Source organism: Lithobates pipiens, unplaced genomic scaffold, assembly GCF_037356315.1.
Source record: "Lithobates pipiens isolate NorthernLeopardFrog02 unplaced genomic scaffold, aLitPip1_a1.2 Scaffold_28, whole genome shotgun sequence".
NCBI classification, from domain to species: Eukaryota; Metazoa; Chordata; class Amphibia; order Anura; family Ranidae; genus Lithobates; species Lithobates pipiens.
This window is the reverse complement of record NW_027507789.1, coordinates 204,707,483-204,727,673: the sequence shown is the minus strand read 5'-3', so window position 1 is coordinate 204,727,673 and position 20,191 is coordinate 204,707,483. Positions and strand designations below refer to the sequence as shown.

Genomic DNA, 20,191 nt, shown 5'->3' with positions numbered 1-20,191 from the left:
TTTGAGATCCCTGCCCCTAGAGTCTCTGCAAAAAAAAAAAAAAGTTTTGGTGTTTTCCGAGTAATTTTCTAGCAAAAAATACCAATTTAAACAAAAAGTTCCAGAAAAGGCCAAGTATGGAAGTGGTTAGTTAAATTCCCGTTTTTTTTTTTTTTTTGTTTTTTTTATCCATTTTAATTCCACAACAAAACGTGTAAAGGGGATTCTTATCAACAGGCCTGTAGGGTTTCTCTATGTGCTTAATGACGGAGCAGACGTGGGATGGTGAACAATACAATATTGACATGGAGATGTAATTGGAGAAGGGAGTGGTGAAGGGAAGTGTCAAGTTTGTTAAACAGCGGCGTCGCTCGTTGCTACTCTCCGTGGATGACCATTGGAATAAGGTGCCACCTGCTGATTGGTGACCGATCGCTGCTCAGCCATTCACAGGACATCTTTTATTTTTTATCAGTGAATACAAGGCTTCCTCTAATTGGCTGAAGCAGCGATTTGTGACCTCATCAAGCCCAAACAAACTTTACAAAGCGAAAGTAAGGTTACATTGTAGTCTCCACATTAAAGCTGCATTCAGAGCTGGCAAAAATGAACTGTCCCTTCCCTCTTGCCCAAATCATCCTGGAACACATGAAGAGTATGATTGATTTATACACAGGGATCTTCTAATAGAGTATAGTTTCTTAACCTACAATCCGGTGCTTTTCTCCATTGCCAAATTGTGAGAAAGCACTGCTATGTCCGCACATCGATCGCTGGACTAGTGGCGGTTTATAAGGCTCGCTTCACACTAGTGCGGGGCTGTACGTTCTGGTTGCGGCAATCGCATTGATACCCGCAGCCGAATTGCACAGTTGTTGCAAGAGTTGTGGGGCTGCCATTTATTTTGAATGGCCCTCGGCACGATCCTTGGTGTGGGAAGAGATGATCTTAGCAAGAGGGATAGCGATACCACCGGTCAGAGATCAGCAATAAAAGCAGCTTTGGGGGGGACGGGTGTCTCATCCATACAGGGAGGAAGACTAAGGACAGTGTTCTTGTTTTTTGTTCCAGTCATTTTTATTACAATTTCAAAATGGCATACAGAATTTGCTCTAATATTTATCAGAAAATCATTGAAACAAGGAGGCAATATTCAGTATGATCATCGGCCCTTCTCAATTACACGTAAACAAAACCAAATTATAGTGAGAGTGCTTTCACACTGAGGTGTTGGCGGTAAAGTGCCGATATTTTTAGTGGCGCTTTACCGTTGTTTTAGTGGTGCAATTTGGCCGCTAGCGGGGGCGTTTTTAATCCCTGCTAGTGACCAAAAAAGGGTTAAAACCACCTGCAAAGAGCCAATGCCCATTGATTTCAATGGGCAGGGGTGCTTTAGGAGCGGTGTAGCCAACACTGCAAAGAAGCTGCTTGCAGGACTTTTTTTTTTTTTTTTGCCGTCCTGCAAGCGCACCACTCCAGGCCAAGACACTGTGTGTTTTTTTTTTTTGTGTTTTTTTTAAATCTTTCAGCCTGAAGGAGAGATGTGAGGTGTAGACCCCACATCCCTCCATAAAGAGGACCATTCCTATTACAAGGGATGTTTATGTTCCTTGTAATAGAAATAAAAGTGCTAAAAAAAAATTGCAGAGTGTAAAATAAAATTTGCAAATTTTTTACCGTGATTTTGCTATGTCTATGCACAGGTTATCTATGTAAAAAAGCAGAAAAATGCCTGTAATCTGCCCCCAAAGAAGCTAAAGTTCTTTTTTGAGCTTAAAGAGGGAGTCCTGCAAGTTTATTTTTTTTATTTTTTAAAGTCAGCAGCTACAAATACTGTAGCTGCTGACTTTTAAAATAAGGATACTCACCTGTCCCAGGGTCCAGCGATGTTGTCACCCGCGGCCGAACCGTCCCTCGGTCCTCGGATGCTGCCGTCGCCATCTTCGGTAATGGAATCGGGAAATGAAGCCTTGCGGTTCTCTACTGCGCATGCGCGAGTCGCGCAGCGCAATCAGAATGGTCCACGCTGTCTCTGGGACCCGTGTGTCCCCCAGCAGACAACGCAGTGGGACAGGAAGAGGCGTAGACTCCCGTGGAAGTCTATACCCGGAAGTGGGTGAAAATACCTGTCTTAGACAGGTATCTGCACCCCCCTCCGAAATGTGCCAACTGACACCGGGGGGGGGGGGGGGGGAGTAGGGTTCCGAAAACGGAGGTTCAATTTTTGTGTGAACCTCCGCTTTAAGGCGTGTTCTGCTTCAGGTGACAAAACGCTTATATGTGAACAGGTGCCATTGAAATGAATGGGATCTTGCTTGTTGGGTGTTTTTACGATCGTTTTATGAGCTGAAAACGTTCAGGTGTGAATGCAGCTTTAGTGCTCTGAAGTACACACTATAGAAGCATATGCTTTGTTCTGTTTTATGTCTGAAGTTAAGGTATGTATCTACATTGCCAGACACACTTTGTATGCAGAGGGATTACAGGAATAGTATAGATAAGTGATTGGCCATGATTGGTTTACACGTGTTTTGCCCATGGCAGCCAGTAGGAAGTTCTAATCCTGAATATATATACAGAACAGCATGAGTCTGGAAAGGCGACACTCTTCTTTCACTGTACATATCGGTGTTAATTTCATCGACCTAAATGAACATTATTTTAGTTGACAAAAATACAGCTAAAACAACTGAAATTACTAAAATGCAATTAAAACAAAAAAAAAAAATGTAAAGTTAAAACTGGTCTGTAGTCCATGTTCATACAGCAGTGTAATAATAACTTGAGAGATTTTTTTTCACCCCAGCAGTATATGAGTTTGCAAATTGTAGAGAAATGTTAACTAATGCATTACAAGTGAATTACACCCATTAGATTTTAGATGACTAAAATATGCTGGAGATTTAGATAACTAAATGACTAAAACGATTGTAGAAGACTAAAATGGGACTAGAACTAAAATGTCCTAAGATTAAGACTAAAACTAAATTGAAATTTGCTGCCAAAGTTAACACTGGTACATATGACTTGAAATTGCTGGATAACTGAACCTCACACTCTATTATACATGTAGTCTGGACCACTTTTCTAATTTTTATTTTTTTTCTCATTTTGAATCGCAGAGACCAAAAGGACAAGACAGTAAAGGTAAGTTTCCTTGCGCTCTTCAAGTCTCTTCCTGCCCCTAAAACCCCCCTTATTAACTATTTGAATGACGTGTGGTGTGCATGCGCTACCTGCAACATTTCGTACAGTAGACCTTGATTCCCAATGTGTCAGCAGCTTCCCCCCCCCCCCCCCCCCAATAACATCAAATAAAGCTTTTGCTTTCCCATAGAAGAACTTGTTTTGGGTCTGTTATCCCAACCCAGATAGAGTTCCACTCTCACTGATAGATGCCATAATTGTGTTTTGTCCTCTCTTGCCATCATACATATATTCTACTATTGCAATGTACAAGGGTCAGAGGTTGTCCAAGAATGTTTATTTGATCTTCCTTTCTACTCATTCAGAGGCTCTAAAGTGCTTTTTAATCGCTATAGACCTGAGTTAAAGACGTCGTATGCCATAGGCTTACCTATAGGTAAATGTCAGTGGAGGAAGTTCACTTCCTCTTTAAGAGAGAAGTATGGGGTTTTATTTTTTTAAACTCGTACTTGCCTAGGTAGCATTGGTCCCCTGGCTCCTCTAACAACCGAGGGATGGAATACTGCCGATCGCTCAGTTCTCACAGCTCTCAGAGCAGAGAGTTGGAGACTCGGTCACCGCTCTCTGCTCTGCCCCCTCCTTGCTCACTGGAGTGCTGAGTTGTGGGGGGGAGCAGCCGGCTCAGACTCTCAGGGGCTCGCTGAAAGGCTGAGCTGGTTGTCGGTCCAGGGATCTGTCAGATCCAGACTCCATGGTTGTGATGACATGGGGCCTGGACCGACTCTATGATGTCCTGCTCGCTGCTGAAAACGGGTCATAGGAGTGCAAAATGATTTGCACCCTTGTTATCGATGGAAGTACGGCCTAACAAGGTTTGTCTGTTCTGTTCTTCTCCTTTAACTCTGAGATGGACTGGATGGTGCTGCTATAATCACCTATTGAGTTCTTTAAAGTAGAGCTTGAGGCAAAACTTTATTTTGGATAGAGCAAGGAAAGGTTATAAATGAACCCCTGTCAGATTTCTATTTTTTTTTTTGTCATAGTTGTCCTATTTTAGAGATTTCCCTTCACTTCCTGTCTCATATCCAAACAGGAAGTATTTGGATGCCTGCTAATTAAGGGTGTCATGTCACATTCGGCTACCCATCACATTTTGCTACCCGCTGAAGTGCGCATTCGTGATGCCGCCATATGCATTCCAACACTGTTGTAAGACCACTTTGCCACAGGACCCCTCGCGAGCTTGTCTCGGGCACAGCCTCACCTTGCCTCGGGGACAGCCTCACCTTGCCTCGGGCACAGCCTCACCTTGCCTCGGGGACAGCCTCGCTCCGCATAATTTTGATCTAACTCTGTCCACTTGGATAGTGGGGCTTGAACCTGGGTTCAGGGGTGTGGCCACAAAATTCTGCACAAATGCAGATCGCCACCGTGTTGAAAAGCGTATATGGAGGTGGCGCGCATGCGCAGTCCAGCGGGTAGCCAAATGTGATGGGTCGCGATATGTGACAAAACAAGGGAATTCCTTAGGGACCCCAAGTCCCCAGAACTGGTGTCCCCTTTGGAAGATTTCCCCTCTTAATTTTGGATTGTCCTTAATAAATAAAATTTTTTTTTTTTTATATATAATTTTTTTTTTCAATGATTGAAGTAAAGAGAACAAATAGAGAAGGTGAATCTCCCTAATGGTGGCACAGACAGCAATACAAACTTACAGGGGTTCTAATCCTCCTTCACTCCATCCAAAACTAAAAAAATAAAGTTTGTTATACTAAAATATATAAATACAATACAAAAGTATGTTAGGTTCACACGTATGCAGTGTGGGCAATGCCACAATCCGCGTGCGATTTCCACCCCGCATTCCAATCACACTGCCCTTGCGATCTGCTGTGTGTCCATATAAATTTATTATAAAGAAAGCAAGGCGCTATTACCCTTTTTAAATCTAAAAAAAATATATACGTAAAAATGATGAAAAAGCCCATAGATGTGTGTTTTGATCCACCGCTATGCATGTTGATCTTCTATGTGCCCTTAAATGATCTTCCAACTGTTCCACCATAAATCACCAGCCACTGTAAAAAAAAAAATGCACACTCGCCATTAATCCATCGACCTCTGTTACTAAAGGTCAACAAGCGCAATGAGATAAATCCCCCCCCTGATCGATCACACCATCCATCAATAGATCTTCAAACTCCCCCCAGTTCTTCAATATTCACTCCAAAGACACCACAACATCAAACCAGAGAAGTACTTCTAGTGCGGTGTTTATTAGTAGTGCACCGAAAAGAAAATTCTGGTGCCGTAATTGATGTTTTATATATATTCGGTTTTTTTTATTGCTTAAATTTAAAATATGAATTCGTCGGCCATTAGTGGCACCTTTTTTTTTTTTTTTTTTTTTTTTTTGAAGCAGTGTTAAATCCTGCTTTCTGCGTTTTTTGTTTTGTTTTTGTTTTTCAAATTTATTTTTGCGCCTAATTGGTCAGTTAAAAAATGCACAAAAATGGTATTAAAAATGCAGCAAGAATGCATAAAAAATGCACCCGTGTTGCGGTTTTGATGCGTTTATTTTTTTGGTCACATGACCTATGAATAAAATCATGGGCGTTTTCGGTAGCCATTATTGCCACTCTTTTTTTTTTTTTTTTTTTTTTTTTTTTTTTTTACTTCAGCCGAAATTTTGGTGCATCACTAGTGTAGTGTTCCAGGTGTACACAAAGGCAGAATATAGCACCCACTTGTTGTGCCCAGACTGGGCACCAATGTAAGCAGCTTTTCTGTCAACCAGAACCACCGTACCGCTTGGTAACCAGCGTGCTTTCCAACAGCTGTAAGTGACGTCACGGCTGTTGGAAAGCACCACCCGTGGCGACACCCGTAGAGCCTCGACTAGTTTCGCTGATCAGTTCTTCGGGAAGATAGCTTTTTCACAGTGGCTGGTAGATTTATGGTGGCACAGTTGGACCATTTAGGGACACACAGAAGATTAACATGCATTGTGGTGAATCGCAACGCACGTCCTGTGGATTTTTGATCGTTTTTACTGTTTCACTTTACATGAATATTATTATTTTTTTGTATTTGTGGGTGATCGTGCATTGCTTTTCTTTATATCATAAAATGATTAATATTTTCACTTTTAAAGACGGGCAGCTTCACTGGTCTAAAGGTAAGCAGGCGCCTTTGTTTTATAAATACAAATTTAATGACGCCCCAAACAACGCAGGAAACAAATGCAGTGTGTTTACTTTCACAGATTGCATGATACAAAAGCACCATGCAATCTGGTTTGCGGCACGATTCCAAGAAAAGGCGCATGCGTGACGGATGCTGTGTAATTTGAGCCCATTCACAGTGAATAGGCTCAAATCGCACTGAATCGCATGGCAGTGCAGTTCCTGTGCAATTTACATGCAGTTCGTAGTGTGAACCGGGGCTTAGGCTTCTCTGTTTGCTGATTTTAAAGAAAAAAATATTTCCTGCAAAAGACTATGTAATTACCTGCTAAAAGATCATCGCCCATTCCTCAAATTCAAGGATCTTTGGATCTGTAGTTCTTATAGAGACACGAGTTTGGTGATCATGGCACTTGTAGTCCATGTACATTTCCTCCAGCTCTCTAACTGAAAGCCTGTACCTCTGTACAGACGGGGCTGGTGGAAGAGTCTGCAGAAGCCTGCCATTGCACCCATGATCCATTGTTAGTGTTTTGCAATGCTTTGCAGACTTTTCCTAAAAAGTAATAATGCACACTTTTTTTTTTTTTTCCTGCAAATAAATGTGCATTTATTTTTTTTGTAAAAGGTGGAGTTGTCCTTTTAAGGCTTGTAGAAATATTAGGCCATTGAAGATCACATGCTCTGTGGCACCAGCCTAATATCACAAGTCAGTAATAGCCGATAAAGCTTGCATCGTTTTGGAAAGGGTGGCGGGCGGACATGTTCAGTGGCGGCTGCTTCTTGTGTCACAGCTGGGAAAGTGTGGCTGCTGGCAGGTCAGGCCGTATTTGCTTGTTTATCATCAGCCAGATGATTTGCATCGTGCTGCAGCATGCTGGAAGTTTTGGATGATGGCGATTGTGTGACTCGCATCTCATTCTGAAACTTTGCATAGGAAATAGATGAACTGAAAGCAATGAGACGGCGTCATTGCTTTATGTAAACTGTGTGGCTTAATGTCATTTTCCTATAGGATTGGTGGGATGCAATGAGCAGCCTGTGTCCACCTACCACGCATAGCCACCTACCAGGCTTCATCCAACTGCATGGAGTCAGCACAGTGTTTTACATGTCTGTCCTTTTCAGACTGACAGGAGGAACAAGGAGACTGGAGGGGTGAATAATCGTCTGCCTCAGATCCCCCCCCCCCCCCCCCCCCTCCACATAGCCACCTTATTCCTTGGGAGAGCTAGAAATGTAAACCACACTAGCCACATATAGCCCACAGCACACAGGACATTATTTTTTCTTTTCAAAAAAAAAATTGTAGATACTGTACATGGGCAGCCAATCACAATTCTGTAATAGATTAGTCTATTTCAGTCTTTGGTGGACAGTGGTGATTTACACCCTCAGTCTTTTCTATCTCTCCCGTACTGTATTGGTGAGACACTGCCAAGTTCCCAGGTCTGTACACCCGCTGTGCCCATTGAGGGTGTGCCACCATCCCTGTGCTGAGTTCCCAGGTCTGTACACCTGCTGTGCCCATTATGAGGGGTTGCCACCATCCCTGCTGGATTTCTATTTATTTTATACAGAGGAGAGGACATTTCCCTGTCTTAACTATCTATGACACATGCGAAGTCTCACCAGGTTCTCCCTATAAACTAAAATGTCACTTTTAAATGGACTACCTCTTCAGCTTAGGTCCATAAAGGGCCGGTAACTACTAGGACAGCGTGACTTGTATAATAGTTAACATGTAGCATCATATGAAGGTGTTTATTTTTCTTTTTTATCCTAATGCATTAAGATAAAAAGCTTTGTGTGTTGCAGCCTTCCTTCAGCGTGCCCCCCCCCCCCCCCCCCACCCCAAATACTTACCTGATCCCCATCTCTCTCAGCGATGTCCATGAATCCCTCGGCAGTCCGGTACTCTCCCACCTGATTGGCTGAGAACACAGCAGCGGCACTATTGGCTCCTGTGGCTGTCAATCAGTCGGTTAGCCAATCAGGGGGAGAGAAGGGGCGGGGCCGAACAGCAGCTCTGTATCTGAATGGAGACACGGAGCAAACTGCTTGCTGAGGGGGGGGGGCACTTGAAAGGAGGGAGGGGCCCAGGAGCACTGAAAGGGGTGCTGAGAAGAGGAGGGTCAGGGTTGCTCTGTGCAAAACCACTGCACAGAGGAGGCAAGTATAATGTATTAACAAAAAAATAAAAAATACTTTACAATCACTAAAGGGTTGAGCTCCTATAGCCTCCTTTAGAGGCCATGGGAGGTTCCTGTTGCATTTTTTTTTTTTTTTTTTGCTATGACTTTGGGGGGGGGGGGGGGGGGGCAGTGATGGTGAACCTTGGCACCCCAGATGTTTTGGAACTACATTTCCCATGATGCTCAACTACACTACACTGCAGAGTGCATGAGCATCATGGGAAATGTAGTTCCAAAACATCTGGAGTGCCAAGGTTCGCCATCACTGCTCTAGGTCCTCTTATCAACATCCTTACCTGATCTTACAATTGCTCTGTTTCCTCGACTCGTGTTTTCGCAAGAACAGGAAGTGATGGAAAATCTTCATGGTTGTCACTGGGACAATGAGGTGAGGGAATGTTTCCCTCACTGGGACCACAGAGAGCAGTAAAACCTTCCCCATTCTATCCAAAAAAAATGTTTGGCTAGTGTGTCTGGTAGCTTTAAAAAAAAAAAATGTTCTTTCCTGCAGGTAATCCAGAATTCCGGTGACTTCCTGTGGTCATCTGACAACTCTTCTTCTGCTGCATTGAAATACAAAGCAGTATTGTCAGCCTAATATGTGTTATCCACTGCTGGACTACAGAACACCTCCCCTGTATTAATCTCTATAACATAAAGGGGAGGTTTTCTCAAATGGGACGTTGGGATCTTGCTGGGTTTCCGGGAGATCAGTAGGGATTTTTCTGTGCACTGGGAATGTGCTTGTGTTGCAGAGATGTAGTGAATGTGTTTTTGGCCCCCTTTGTGTTGGTGTATTATGTTGAACGGATGTAGCTGTAGCCCCCCCCTCACCCCTCGCTCCCTCAGCTTTTGCTTAGACTTGTGTCTTAGGCCAATCCTTGCCTAGTTAGTTTACAAACTCAATTTCTCCTCAAAAGTTTTTCCACTAGGGCGCTCAAACAATGATCTTATTTCAGTGCAAAATGGATCCCTACACCAGAAGGACAACGTGCACGACAACGACTTTGAGCAGTACCTGTCCGGCCAATCCAATCAGGTCAGTAAATGTCTCCTGTCGGGGGGGGGGGGGGGTCCAATGAAATTGCTGTGTGATACTCAACTTCACTCCTGTCTAAAAAGCCACTGATGGAAGCAGATGTTTCTCAATGCTACTTCTGGGGCAACAAAGCCGGTATGCCTTTTAGCTGTTTTGGCTTATGGTATATTCCATTCAAAGAGCACCTGTCATGGCTTTTCTTTTATATATCATTTTGCAACTCGAAGTTGGGAAATTCTCTAATAGTGTGCCATATTTACTGTAGATGGTTTTAGATATGTGGGCTGCATTCACATGTAGTTTCAGGTATTTCTAATGTAAAGAACGTTTAAGATGTGCACTTCCAGCTATGTGGTAAGTTTGGTGAAGGCCTATGACTGTCCCACTGTGTACAAAGCCATCTCCATTAAGACATGGTCTGGTGTGGAGGAACTGACCTCAACCCTACTGATCACCCTGAGCCTCTTATCCAACATCACTACCTGATCTTACAATTGCTCTGTTGGCTGAATGGGCACAAGTTGACACAGACACCCTCCAAAATGTTGTGGAAAGCCATCACAGAGGAGTGCAGGCTGCTTAGCACCCTCCGTCCCCCGTCCCCCTTTAGAGCTATAACTCAATATGGCTTGTAAAGGTCGGGTGTCCATAGACCTTGACCATGAGGTGCACCTAACTGCAAGCTAATGCACACATCTCGGACATTCAAGTGAAAGCCCTGTGCTACTGGGTGGTCTTAATTTGTAATGACATTTAATAAAAAGCCTAGTATTTTCTGGGACTTTAAAGCAGAACTTCACCCTAAAGGACTAGTGTCACTTTGTCTTGCTCCCCCTCCTCCTCTTCTATTGGAGCTTTTTTCGTTGGGGGGGGGGGGTAGTTTGGGTAGGTACCCGCTCCCACATCTGGAGGTTAAGCAACTCACTCCTCCTTCCCCACCCACAGCCTTCTAGTACACGTCACAGGTCCCAGCAGGCTGCAGACCATTTACGTGTCGCAGTGCAGCTCACGCATGTGCAGTGGGAGGCCAGCTCTGAAGCCGCAAGAAGTCGTAGCTGGCTTCCCACACTAAACATGCCAGCGCCAGGGACCTCAAGACTGGTGAATAACCAGCCCTGATGAGGATAACACTGGATCGCTGGCCAGATAAGTGTCCTTTTATATTAATAAAAGTCAGCAGCTGCAGTATTTGTACCTGCTGACTTTTTAATTACCCCACGCCTCCGGTGCTTCTACTGGCTCGCCAGTGCGATCGGCAAGCCGGAGTAGGAATCCACCAGCGCTGGAAGTTAAGGAGAGATTTCCAAGGGACAGATGGTCCTCGACAATCTGTATGACCTTCGGAGGCCCAGGCACAACGTTATGACGTCATGTCCGGGCCGGCGCAAGTAAACATTTCTTTTGATCTCATTCTTTCCTGGCTGGAGGAGAGATGTGGCCTCTTGCAGACCCCACATCTCTCCATAAATAGGACCTGTCATGTGCTATTCCTATTTCAAGGGGTTTTTACATTCCTTGTAATAGGAATAAAAGTGAATTAAAAAAAAAAATTTTTTTAAAGGGAAAGTGTAAAAATATACATATACGTCGTGCCCGCATATGTAAACGGCATTCAAACCACACGTGAGGTATTGCCACGAACGAGCAGGAGTAACAATTCTAGCCCAAGACCTTCTCCAACGCTAAACCGGTAACCTCTAAAAAAAAAAAATAATAATAATTTTAAAGTGGCGCCTATGGGGATTTTTATGCGCCATTCCACGAGTGTGCAAAAATTGCATGTAGGAGTCAAGTGCCAGAATCGGCATGGATGGTAAGTGGTTAATGTGTTAGTTCACCTTTACAGAGCAAACGTAAAAAGGTAAACCAACACCCTTCCATCCCTCCTTGCCAATCTTACCAACGGTGATGTTGATCTGTCAGTCCCCATGCAGCCACTCCAGCGGTCCAGGGATTTGAAGTCACCACCCTTTTTTCTCTTCTCTGTACAGGCCTTCTGGGATGGACCAGAGTGATTCTGATTGGTCAGTGCCGGCAGAGAGAATCACTTTGATCTGTCCTTGAAACACTGCACCGAGGAGGAGAATATCAAATCTGCAGACAGTTGAACCGCCTGCATGGGCACTGACAAGCTCATAATTGTCAAATACAGCGGACACTGGCTGGGTGGGGAGGGTGTATAATGTTCACCTTTGCATTATTCTCTGTAAGGCTGCTTTAACACTGGTGGACTCCATCAGCCGATCCACCTGCCCAGTGGGGAATCTCTCCTCTGACCCCCTCTGAGCAGGTGGCTGACAGGTCTGTGTACCCCCTCCTGCTTATGCAGAGGGCAGACAACCTGTTTTTCCTCTATGGGCTGTCAGATATAAACAGACGACCTGTCCGTTTTTACCTCTGACTGTTATCCAATCAGACGGATGTGGAACGGATCCTCCATCTGTCTTTTTAGCAGATAGGATGTTGGCAGGTGTCTTCCAACACGTCCATTAATATGTGCCGCTCCGTAGAGGGCAATGAATGGTCCAGTCAGGTCCACCTGAATGAGAAAAATTGACAGCCAATGTGAAAGGGGCCTAAAAGTGCACAAACACATGTTTTGTGATTGAGCCATCAATATTTAGAGCATGAACAAGTTAAAAACATGCAAATAATTACTGCCAAAAGGGCCAACTCCATGTTATTGCTCATGGTTTTGGAATGGGTTGTCAAACAAGTATATGTAGATGTGGTGATCAAAGGTCCACAAGCTTTTTGTGTGGATTGGTACATCCCAGTTATGTCCACCTCTTCTCTTGGTCTTTCTTCTAACCCTCCACCACCCCCTTTGGAAAACCATCCCCTTAGGTTTGGATATGTTGGGCAGGATTTTCTTTGCGGTCTGTTCTCCTTGGGAAGGCCCACTCTTTCCATGTGGTCTCCTGGACAGGAAGTCAGGAGAAATCTTCCCAGTGGTGGCGCACACAGCAGCAACAAAAAAATAAGTGCCTAAAATGGACACCATGAGGCAAAACTGCTTTCTGTGGAAAGAGGAAGTCTTGGTAACCTTTTTTTGTAAATGGTTAGAGTATTTCCCAGCTTGCATCCTAATGAATGTGACCTTTAGTCATGAAGCCTTTATGGTGAAATGAACAGTGAAGTGATTTACTAAAACCAGAGAGTACTAAATGTTGTGCAACTGTGCATAGAAACCAATCGGCTTCCAGATTTGTTTTAATTGCACAAGCTGAAGTAAGTTAGAAGCTGATTGGCTACTGCACACAGCTGCACCAGATTCTGAGTGCTCCAGTTTTAGTACATCAACCTAATGTGCTCTATTAGGAACATCTACCGTAGTTTTTGTTTTATATCCTCTATTTTCTCCATTTGTATTGTTTCTCAGGTCTTTGTCATACTAACAATCCTGTTGTCTCCGCTACAGGATCCCTAAGAGTAGGGGTCTTCAAATTTTCAAAACAATGGACCAGTTTGCTGCTTTTAAACATTAAGGGGGGCCAGACTGTAGTCAGTGGGAGCAGAAAATGCCCAGGTGCCAATGGGAGGCACAGTGCCTCAAGGGCCAAATAAAGGCAAGCAGCGAGCCACTGTTTGGGGGGGGACTCCTGGGTCACACATTTGGTCATTTATGGCAGGGCTTTTATTCTCGGAGAATAGGTGCAGAAACTCCCACACCCCCGCCCCCCCGTCTGAGTCACCCCTTGTCTCTGCCCCCTACCCACCTCTGATCACCGTCCCTTGATTCCACCACCTACCAGTACCGCCCCTTTTAGAGAATACAGAACCAAGTATCATTCTGTGGCACTAAATCCCCCAGCAACTCCATCCCAACAATAGATTCCCTGCAGCAACAGTGAACCACCCACAACAAAATATCCACCCAAGCAACATTAGACCCCCCCCCCCCCCAGCAGCAACAGATCTCCAAGCAGCCAACATCAATAGATCCTCCAGCAGCCAGTAAAAATAGACCTTTCCCTCAATAGTAGATCCCTTCCAGCAACATAAGACCCCCCAGCAACAATAGATTCCCAATCGGCAGCAATAGACCCTGACCCAAAATCAGATCCCCCAGCAGCCAACATCAATAGACCCTCCAGCACACCTCACGCTATTGCATACATTCAGTGCTTGAGGTGCTGCGTTCCCCCGTGTTCCCGCTGAAAAAAAGCCCTGATTTATGGACCTATACTAAAAAATTGCAAGATCCTTTATAGGAGCCTGTCTAGAATTATCATAAAAAATATTTTATACAGAAAGCACAATCTTTTTTTTCTGCCTCTTGCAAGAATAGCGACTCCAGGTCTAAACATTTTTAAATGTATCCTTTTCGGTGAAAGTAAATCGCCAAATGGGACCACATACACCTGTAAAGAACTGGCAGAGGCTCTTACCCTTCTGTTGTACAAAAGAGAAATGTTTTGTCCAGTTTACCTACTGTTCTGTGACAATTATTAAAGTGTTAAAACAATATGGTCTAAAGTGAGTTGTGGCTTAATTCCAGTTTTTTTTTTTTGTTTGTTTTTTTTGAACAGAGTAACAGCTACCCTTCAATGACGGACCCATACCTCTCCAGCTACTACCCTCCATCGATTGGTTTCCCGTACTCCCTTAGTGAGGCACCGTGGTCAACGGGTGGGGATCCTCCTATCCCATACCTCACCCCGTATGGACAGCTGAGCAATGGAGACCACCATTTCATGCATGATGCCGTGTTTGGCCAGCCTGGTGGACTTGGAAACAACATCTACCAACATCGTTTCAACTTCTTCCCCGAGAACCATGCCTTCTCCGCCTGGGGCACCAGCGGCTCTCAGGGCCAGCAGACTCAGAACTCTGCCTATGGAGGTAGCTATAGCTACCCACCAAGCTCTCTGGGGGGCACCATTGTGGATGGACAGACCGGGTTTCACAATGAGACTCTGAACAAGGCACCTGGCATGAACAGCATTGAGCAGGGCATGGTGGGGCTAAAGATAGGTAGCAATGTTACCGCCTCTGCAGTCAAGACAGTGGGCTCTGTAGTCAATAGTGTAGGGATGCCTAGTGCCCTGTCTGGCAATGGGGGCCCAAGCATAAGCATGCCACCCTCAAAACCCACCTCTTGGGCCGCCATAGCCAGCAAACCTGCCAAACCCCAACCTAAGACAAAAACCAAGCCCGTGACCATCATTGGTGGAGCCCTGCCTCCGCCACCCATCAAACACAACATGGACATTGGCACATGGGATAACAAGGGCCCCGTCACAAAGCCTCCGATGCCTCAGCAGATCCCGTCTCCTCAGTCCATCCCTCAACCACAACCCCAACAGCAGCTGCTGCAGCCCATCCCGGCCCAACCACCGCCTTTATCCCAAGCCCCCTTCCAAAACCCTCCACCACCACCGCAGCAGCAGCAACAGGCTCCACAAAACCGCTGGGTAGCCCCTCGGAACAGGAACGCTGCCTACGGGCAAGGTGGGGGAGCTGATGGCAATCCCTTGGGTGGGGCCCAGCCTCATGCTGCTCCCGGTAGTGACTCCCATCCAGTGTTGGAGAAGCTCAAAGCCTCCCACAGCTACAACCCCAAGGACTTTGACTGGAACCTGAAAAATGGGCGAGTGTTTATCATTAAGAGCTACTCCGAGGACGATATCCACCGCTCCATCAAGTACTCTATCTGGTGTAGCACAGAGCATGGGAATAAGCGTCTGGACAGCGCCTTCCGCTCCATGAACGGCAAAGGCCCGGTCTACTTGCTCTTCAGCGTCAACGGCAGTGGACATTTCTGTGGCGTGGCCGAGATGCGGTCACCCGTCGACTACGGCACCAGCGCCGGTGTCTGGTCGCAGGACAAGTGGAAGGGCAAGTTTGACGTCAAGTGGCTCTTTGTCAAGGACGTCCCGAACAACCAGCTGAGGCACATCCGCCTGGAGAACAACGACAACAAACCGGTCACAAACTCGCGAGACACGCAGGAGGTGCCCTTAGAAAAAGCGAAACTAGTGCTTAAAATCATTGCCACTTACAAGCACACGACCTCCATCTTTGATGACTTTTCTCATTATGAGAAGCGCCAGGAGGAGGAAGAGGTCGTGCGCAAGGTAAAGAATTAGTCTTGTTAAATCCTGGTACACCCCATTTTTTTTTTATTTTTTATTTTTTTTTGAATTTCCTAAATTTTGTCAGAAAGCTGCAACAGGGGTTAATATATTATGTATTTGATACCTAATCCCGTATCTGTTTAGAATGTAATCAATTATAAACATTAAAGAACTACAGTACATGGGCACATGTGCAGAAATATTAATTGTATGAACCTGACTTGTATCTACTCCATTTTCTTTTATGTGGTAAAGCAAGTTGTTCTTGACCAGGGCCAAATAAAAAACAAAACAAAAAAACACGGTTACTGGTTAATATTATCCAGCAGACAGTGAAACTGTGCCAAGTCAGCAAATCTTTCAAGTTTTCCTTATTGTCAGCCAGAATGCAGACAGCTTATCCCACGTTCACTGGGAGTGTATTTCCTGAAGTCTATGGAGTTTCCTTTCTGTGCTTGATGTGTCCAGATCTCCAGTACAGGTTTGAATCTAGTACTTTAAGACAGAAAGGTTTCTGAATGTGAGAGAACGATGAGTGTTTGGGAACATCTCTTCATAATTACTGGTTAAGCAAATAGGAGTTCTCGGATCACCTGATTTCTGACAGCAGTTAGTTGGATTCCTGCATTACAACAATGCCTGGGCAAGAAGCTGAAGCCCCAATCAGGGAGATGGAGCTGGTGCATGCCTTTTCATGGCTTAGTTTACAACTTTGCCTGGTGTGTACCTTCCACAATTTTAATGGCTTACCACACATGTACATGAGATTATCTACACCTGCCTCCTACTTACTAATGTAGTACATTGAGATGGCTTTAGGCTAGGTTCACAGCTATGTGTGTTGGGAACGTGGGCAAAATTGTACACTTTTCCAGCACGCACAGGATCGTGGTGCCCCAAGCATCTGCAATTGCATGTGCTAAACCACATGGGGCAGTAGGGTTTTGGGGCAATCGGGGACTGCTCTACATTCCATGTGTGGAAAGCCATCCATGCAGTGTGGACCAAGCCTTAGGGCTTGTTTACATTTGCTACAAAGCATGGCATCGGATGCGCTTTTTTTTTTTTTTTTTTTTTTTTTTTAAAGCTCTCTGAACGCCAGTCAGGGCTCCTGGTTTGCTTACAGTACTGTTTACTTTGCTTTGTTTAAAAAACTATACCTCACTGTTCTGTTACTGCAGGCTTATTTAGCTATAAACTCTCTCTAGTTCAGGGGCCTCAAACTGGTGGCCCTCCAGCTGTTGCGAAACTACAAGTCCCATCACGCCTCTGCCTGTGGGAGTCATGCTTGTAACTGTCAGCCTTGCAATGCCTCATGGGACTTGTAGTTTTGCAACCGCTAAAGGGCTGCCAGTTTGAGACCCCTGCTTTAGTTGAACTATCCAATCTTAGCAGCTGTTCTCACCTTATACTTTAACCTATTGGCGCCAAAAGTATGCATGTATGCGACCTCTCAGTGGGGTTGGCCTGACCGCCGAAAGGCCACATTTGTGTACCTAAATGTAAACCTGTGCTTGGAGCACGTGGCCAGTGTGCTCCCGACAGTTATTGGCGCCTAACTTCTCCCAATTACTACTTCGATTGGGAGCTTTCCGGTCACTTTACCACTGTGAAAGCCAGCCACGGGGGTCACATGATCCTAAGCCCTGCCTGCCGGCATCGGAAACCCCTTCTTTGGGTCAGGAGATGAGGGTTAAGGTGAAGTCCCGTTAGTTTTTCAAATAACAAACGTGTCATTCTTACCTGCTCTGTGGTTGTACACAGAGCAGCCCTGATCTCCCCCCTCTTATCGGGTCACCCCACTGGAGCTCCTGGCTCCTCCCTGCTGAGTCCCCTCATAGCAAGTCACCTGGAATGGGGAACTTGAGCGTGCAATGAAGGGAGAGAGCCTCTGCACTCGTGCACATCGCTTGAGCAAGATCACTCGGGTATGTTTTTTAGGGGGGGGAGCGCTGCGTGCAGGTTTTTAAAATGTATTTATTTATTTTTCCTCCCCCCTTCCTGTATTAAATACTGTAAGGTAGAAAAAAACCTTATGCCTTTACAACCACTTTAATTGCTAGCATATATACCTTTTCTCCAGGTATCTTAAGGCATTCACATGACATCCTAGGGTCCTTTCTCTTCTCCTCCTGGGTCATCTATGGGCAGTCTTGAAATCTGCAGATAATGTACCTACATTATGATGGCAGAGCGGTCTTCAGCACTACTGTGACCCTAGACTGACCTGATGGTGTGCCCCCCCCAAGGGGATATGTCTAACAGCCTGTGCTCAGAGGAAATGGGTAATTTACAGAGAAGAGGCCTTGCAGTAAGATGTCTCGTAGTGTCCGCAGGGATCGGCACTGTAGAGAAGTATTGCAGCCAATGCTGGATTTTTACAAATGCTGGGGGGGGGGGGGTGTTAATTTGTATACCCTTTAAAATCCTGGGGTTGGACTTTAGTTTAGCGATGGTAGCTACATCGACTGTACAAACAAAACGTTTGCCTAAAAAATTGCTTTCTGGCTGTGACATCGGTCATTCCATTGATTGCTAGGGGGCTGCCTTTCCTCTCTCACCTCTCCTGTGTGTCCCTCCTGAAGTTTAATGTTTTAAAAAGATGCCCATCCCTGGCAGAGAAGCATGTATCTTCAGTAAATAGTATAACATGCCTTGAAAAAGTATTCATACCCCATTTGAAATTTTCCACATTTTGTCATGTTACAACCAAAATCGTTAAATGTGTTTTATGTGATAGACCAACACAAAGTGGCACATAATTGTGAAGTGGAAGGAAATGGTTTTCAAAATGTTTTACAAATATGTGAAAAGTGTGGGGGGCATTTGTATGGTGCCCCCTGCTATTACTTTGTAGAATCCCCTTTCTCTGCAGTTACAGCTGCAAGTCTTTTTGGGGATGTCTCTACCAGCTTTGCACATCTAGCGAGGGACATTTTTTCCCAATCTTCCTTTCCTATTTCAAGCTCTGTCAGATTGGATGGAGAGCCTCTGGTGAACGGCAATGTTCAAGTCTTGTCACAGATTCTCAATTGGATTTAGGTCTGGACTTTGTCTGGGCCATTCTAACACCTGAATATGCTTTTCATCACATTCATTCCATTGTAGCTCTGGCTGTATGTTTAGGGTTGTTGTTCCGCTGGAAGGTGAACTTCCGCCCCAGTCTGAGTCTGCAAAAGACTTAACAGGTTTTCTTCTAATGCCTCGTACCCATGACCGGACTTTCCAGCAGACTAGGTCTGACGGAATCAGTTTGTCGGACAATCCAATCGTGTGTGGGCTAATCCGTTAGTTTTTCACATAAAAAAAATAAATCAGACGGACATAGAAATAGAACATGTTTCAAATCTGTCGGGCTCCATTCCTATTGGGAAAATCGTTCGTCTGTATGCTGGTCCGACAGACCAAATACGCCGCAAGGGAAGCTATTGGTTACTGGCTATTGAACTTCCTTTTTTAGTCCTGTCTTACGTCATCATGTTCAAATCAAACGGACTTAGTCTGTTAGTGTGTGTGGGCAAGTCTGTTTATTCGGAAAGGTCTGTCGGAACTCTGACAAAAGTCAGTCGGGAAGATTGTCGGACCTAGTCTGCCGGAAAGCGCGGTCAGGTACACAGCATAAGATTGCCCTGTATTTGGCTCCATCCATCTTCCCATCAACTCTGACCAGTTTCGCTGTCCCTGCTGAGGAAAAGCATTCCAATAACACGATGCTGCCACCACCATGTTTCTCTGTGGGGATGGTGTATTCAGGGTGATGTGCAGTGTTAGTTTTCCCCCACACAGTGTTTTTGCTTTTAGGCCAAAAAGTTAAATTTTGGTCTCATCTGACCAGAGCACCTTTTTCCACATGTTTGCTGTGTCCCCCACATGGCTTCCCACCAACTGCAAACAGGACTTCTTGACAATGTCCTCCTTGCCACTCTTCCATAAAGGTCAGATTTGTGGAGAGCACGACTAATAGTTGTCCTGTGGACAGATTCTCCCACCTGAGCTGTGGATCTCTGCAGCTCCTCCAGAGTTACCATGGGCCTCTTGGCTGCTTCTCTGAATGCTCTCCTTGCCCGCCCGGTCAGTTTAGGTGGACGGCCATGTCTTGGTAGGTTTGCAGTTGTACCATACTCTTTCCATTTTTGAATGATGGATTGAACAGAGCTCCGTGAGATGTTCAAAGCTTGGAATTTTTTATTTTTTATTTTATTATAACCTAACCCTGCTTTAAACTTCTCCACAACTTTATCTCTGACCTGTCTGGTGTGTTATTTGGCTTTCATGATACTGTTCTCAACAAACCTCTGAGGGCTTCACAGAACAGCTGTATTTATACTGAGATGACATTACACACAGGTGGACTCTATTAGGTGACTTCTGAAGGCAATTGGTTCCACTAGATTTTAGTAAGGGGCATCAAGGTAAAGGTGGCTGAATACCAATGCAAGCCGTGCTTAGATATTTATGTGTGTAAAATTATAAAAACTTATTTTCTTTCTACTTCACAATTATGTGCCACTTTGAGTTGGTCTATCACATAAAATCCCAATATTAATACATTTGTTTTTGGTTGCA

General features: G+C 44.9%; 1 protein-coding gene across 2 annotated transcripts in view; it reads left to right on the top strand.

The window, feature by feature from the left end:
• YTHDF1 (YTH N6-methyladenosine RNA binding protein F1) overlaps positions 1-20,191 on the top strand; it is a 54,664-nt gene that overhangs the window by 12,635 nt on the left and 21,838 nt on the right. The window contains exons 2-4 of one of the 2 annotated variants that reach the window (XM_077460336.1): positions 3,102-3,126; positions 9,466-9,545; positions 14,078-15,625. In XM_077460336.1, coding sequence (XP_077316462.1) covers positions 3,102-3,126; positions 9,466-9,545; positions 14,078-15,625 — 1,653 coding nt within the window. Of the gene's footprint in view, positions 1-3,101; positions 3,127-9,426; positions 9,546-14,077; positions 15,626-20,191 lie in introns of both variants that reach the window. The other variant, XM_077460335.1, reaches the window with a different exon arrangement.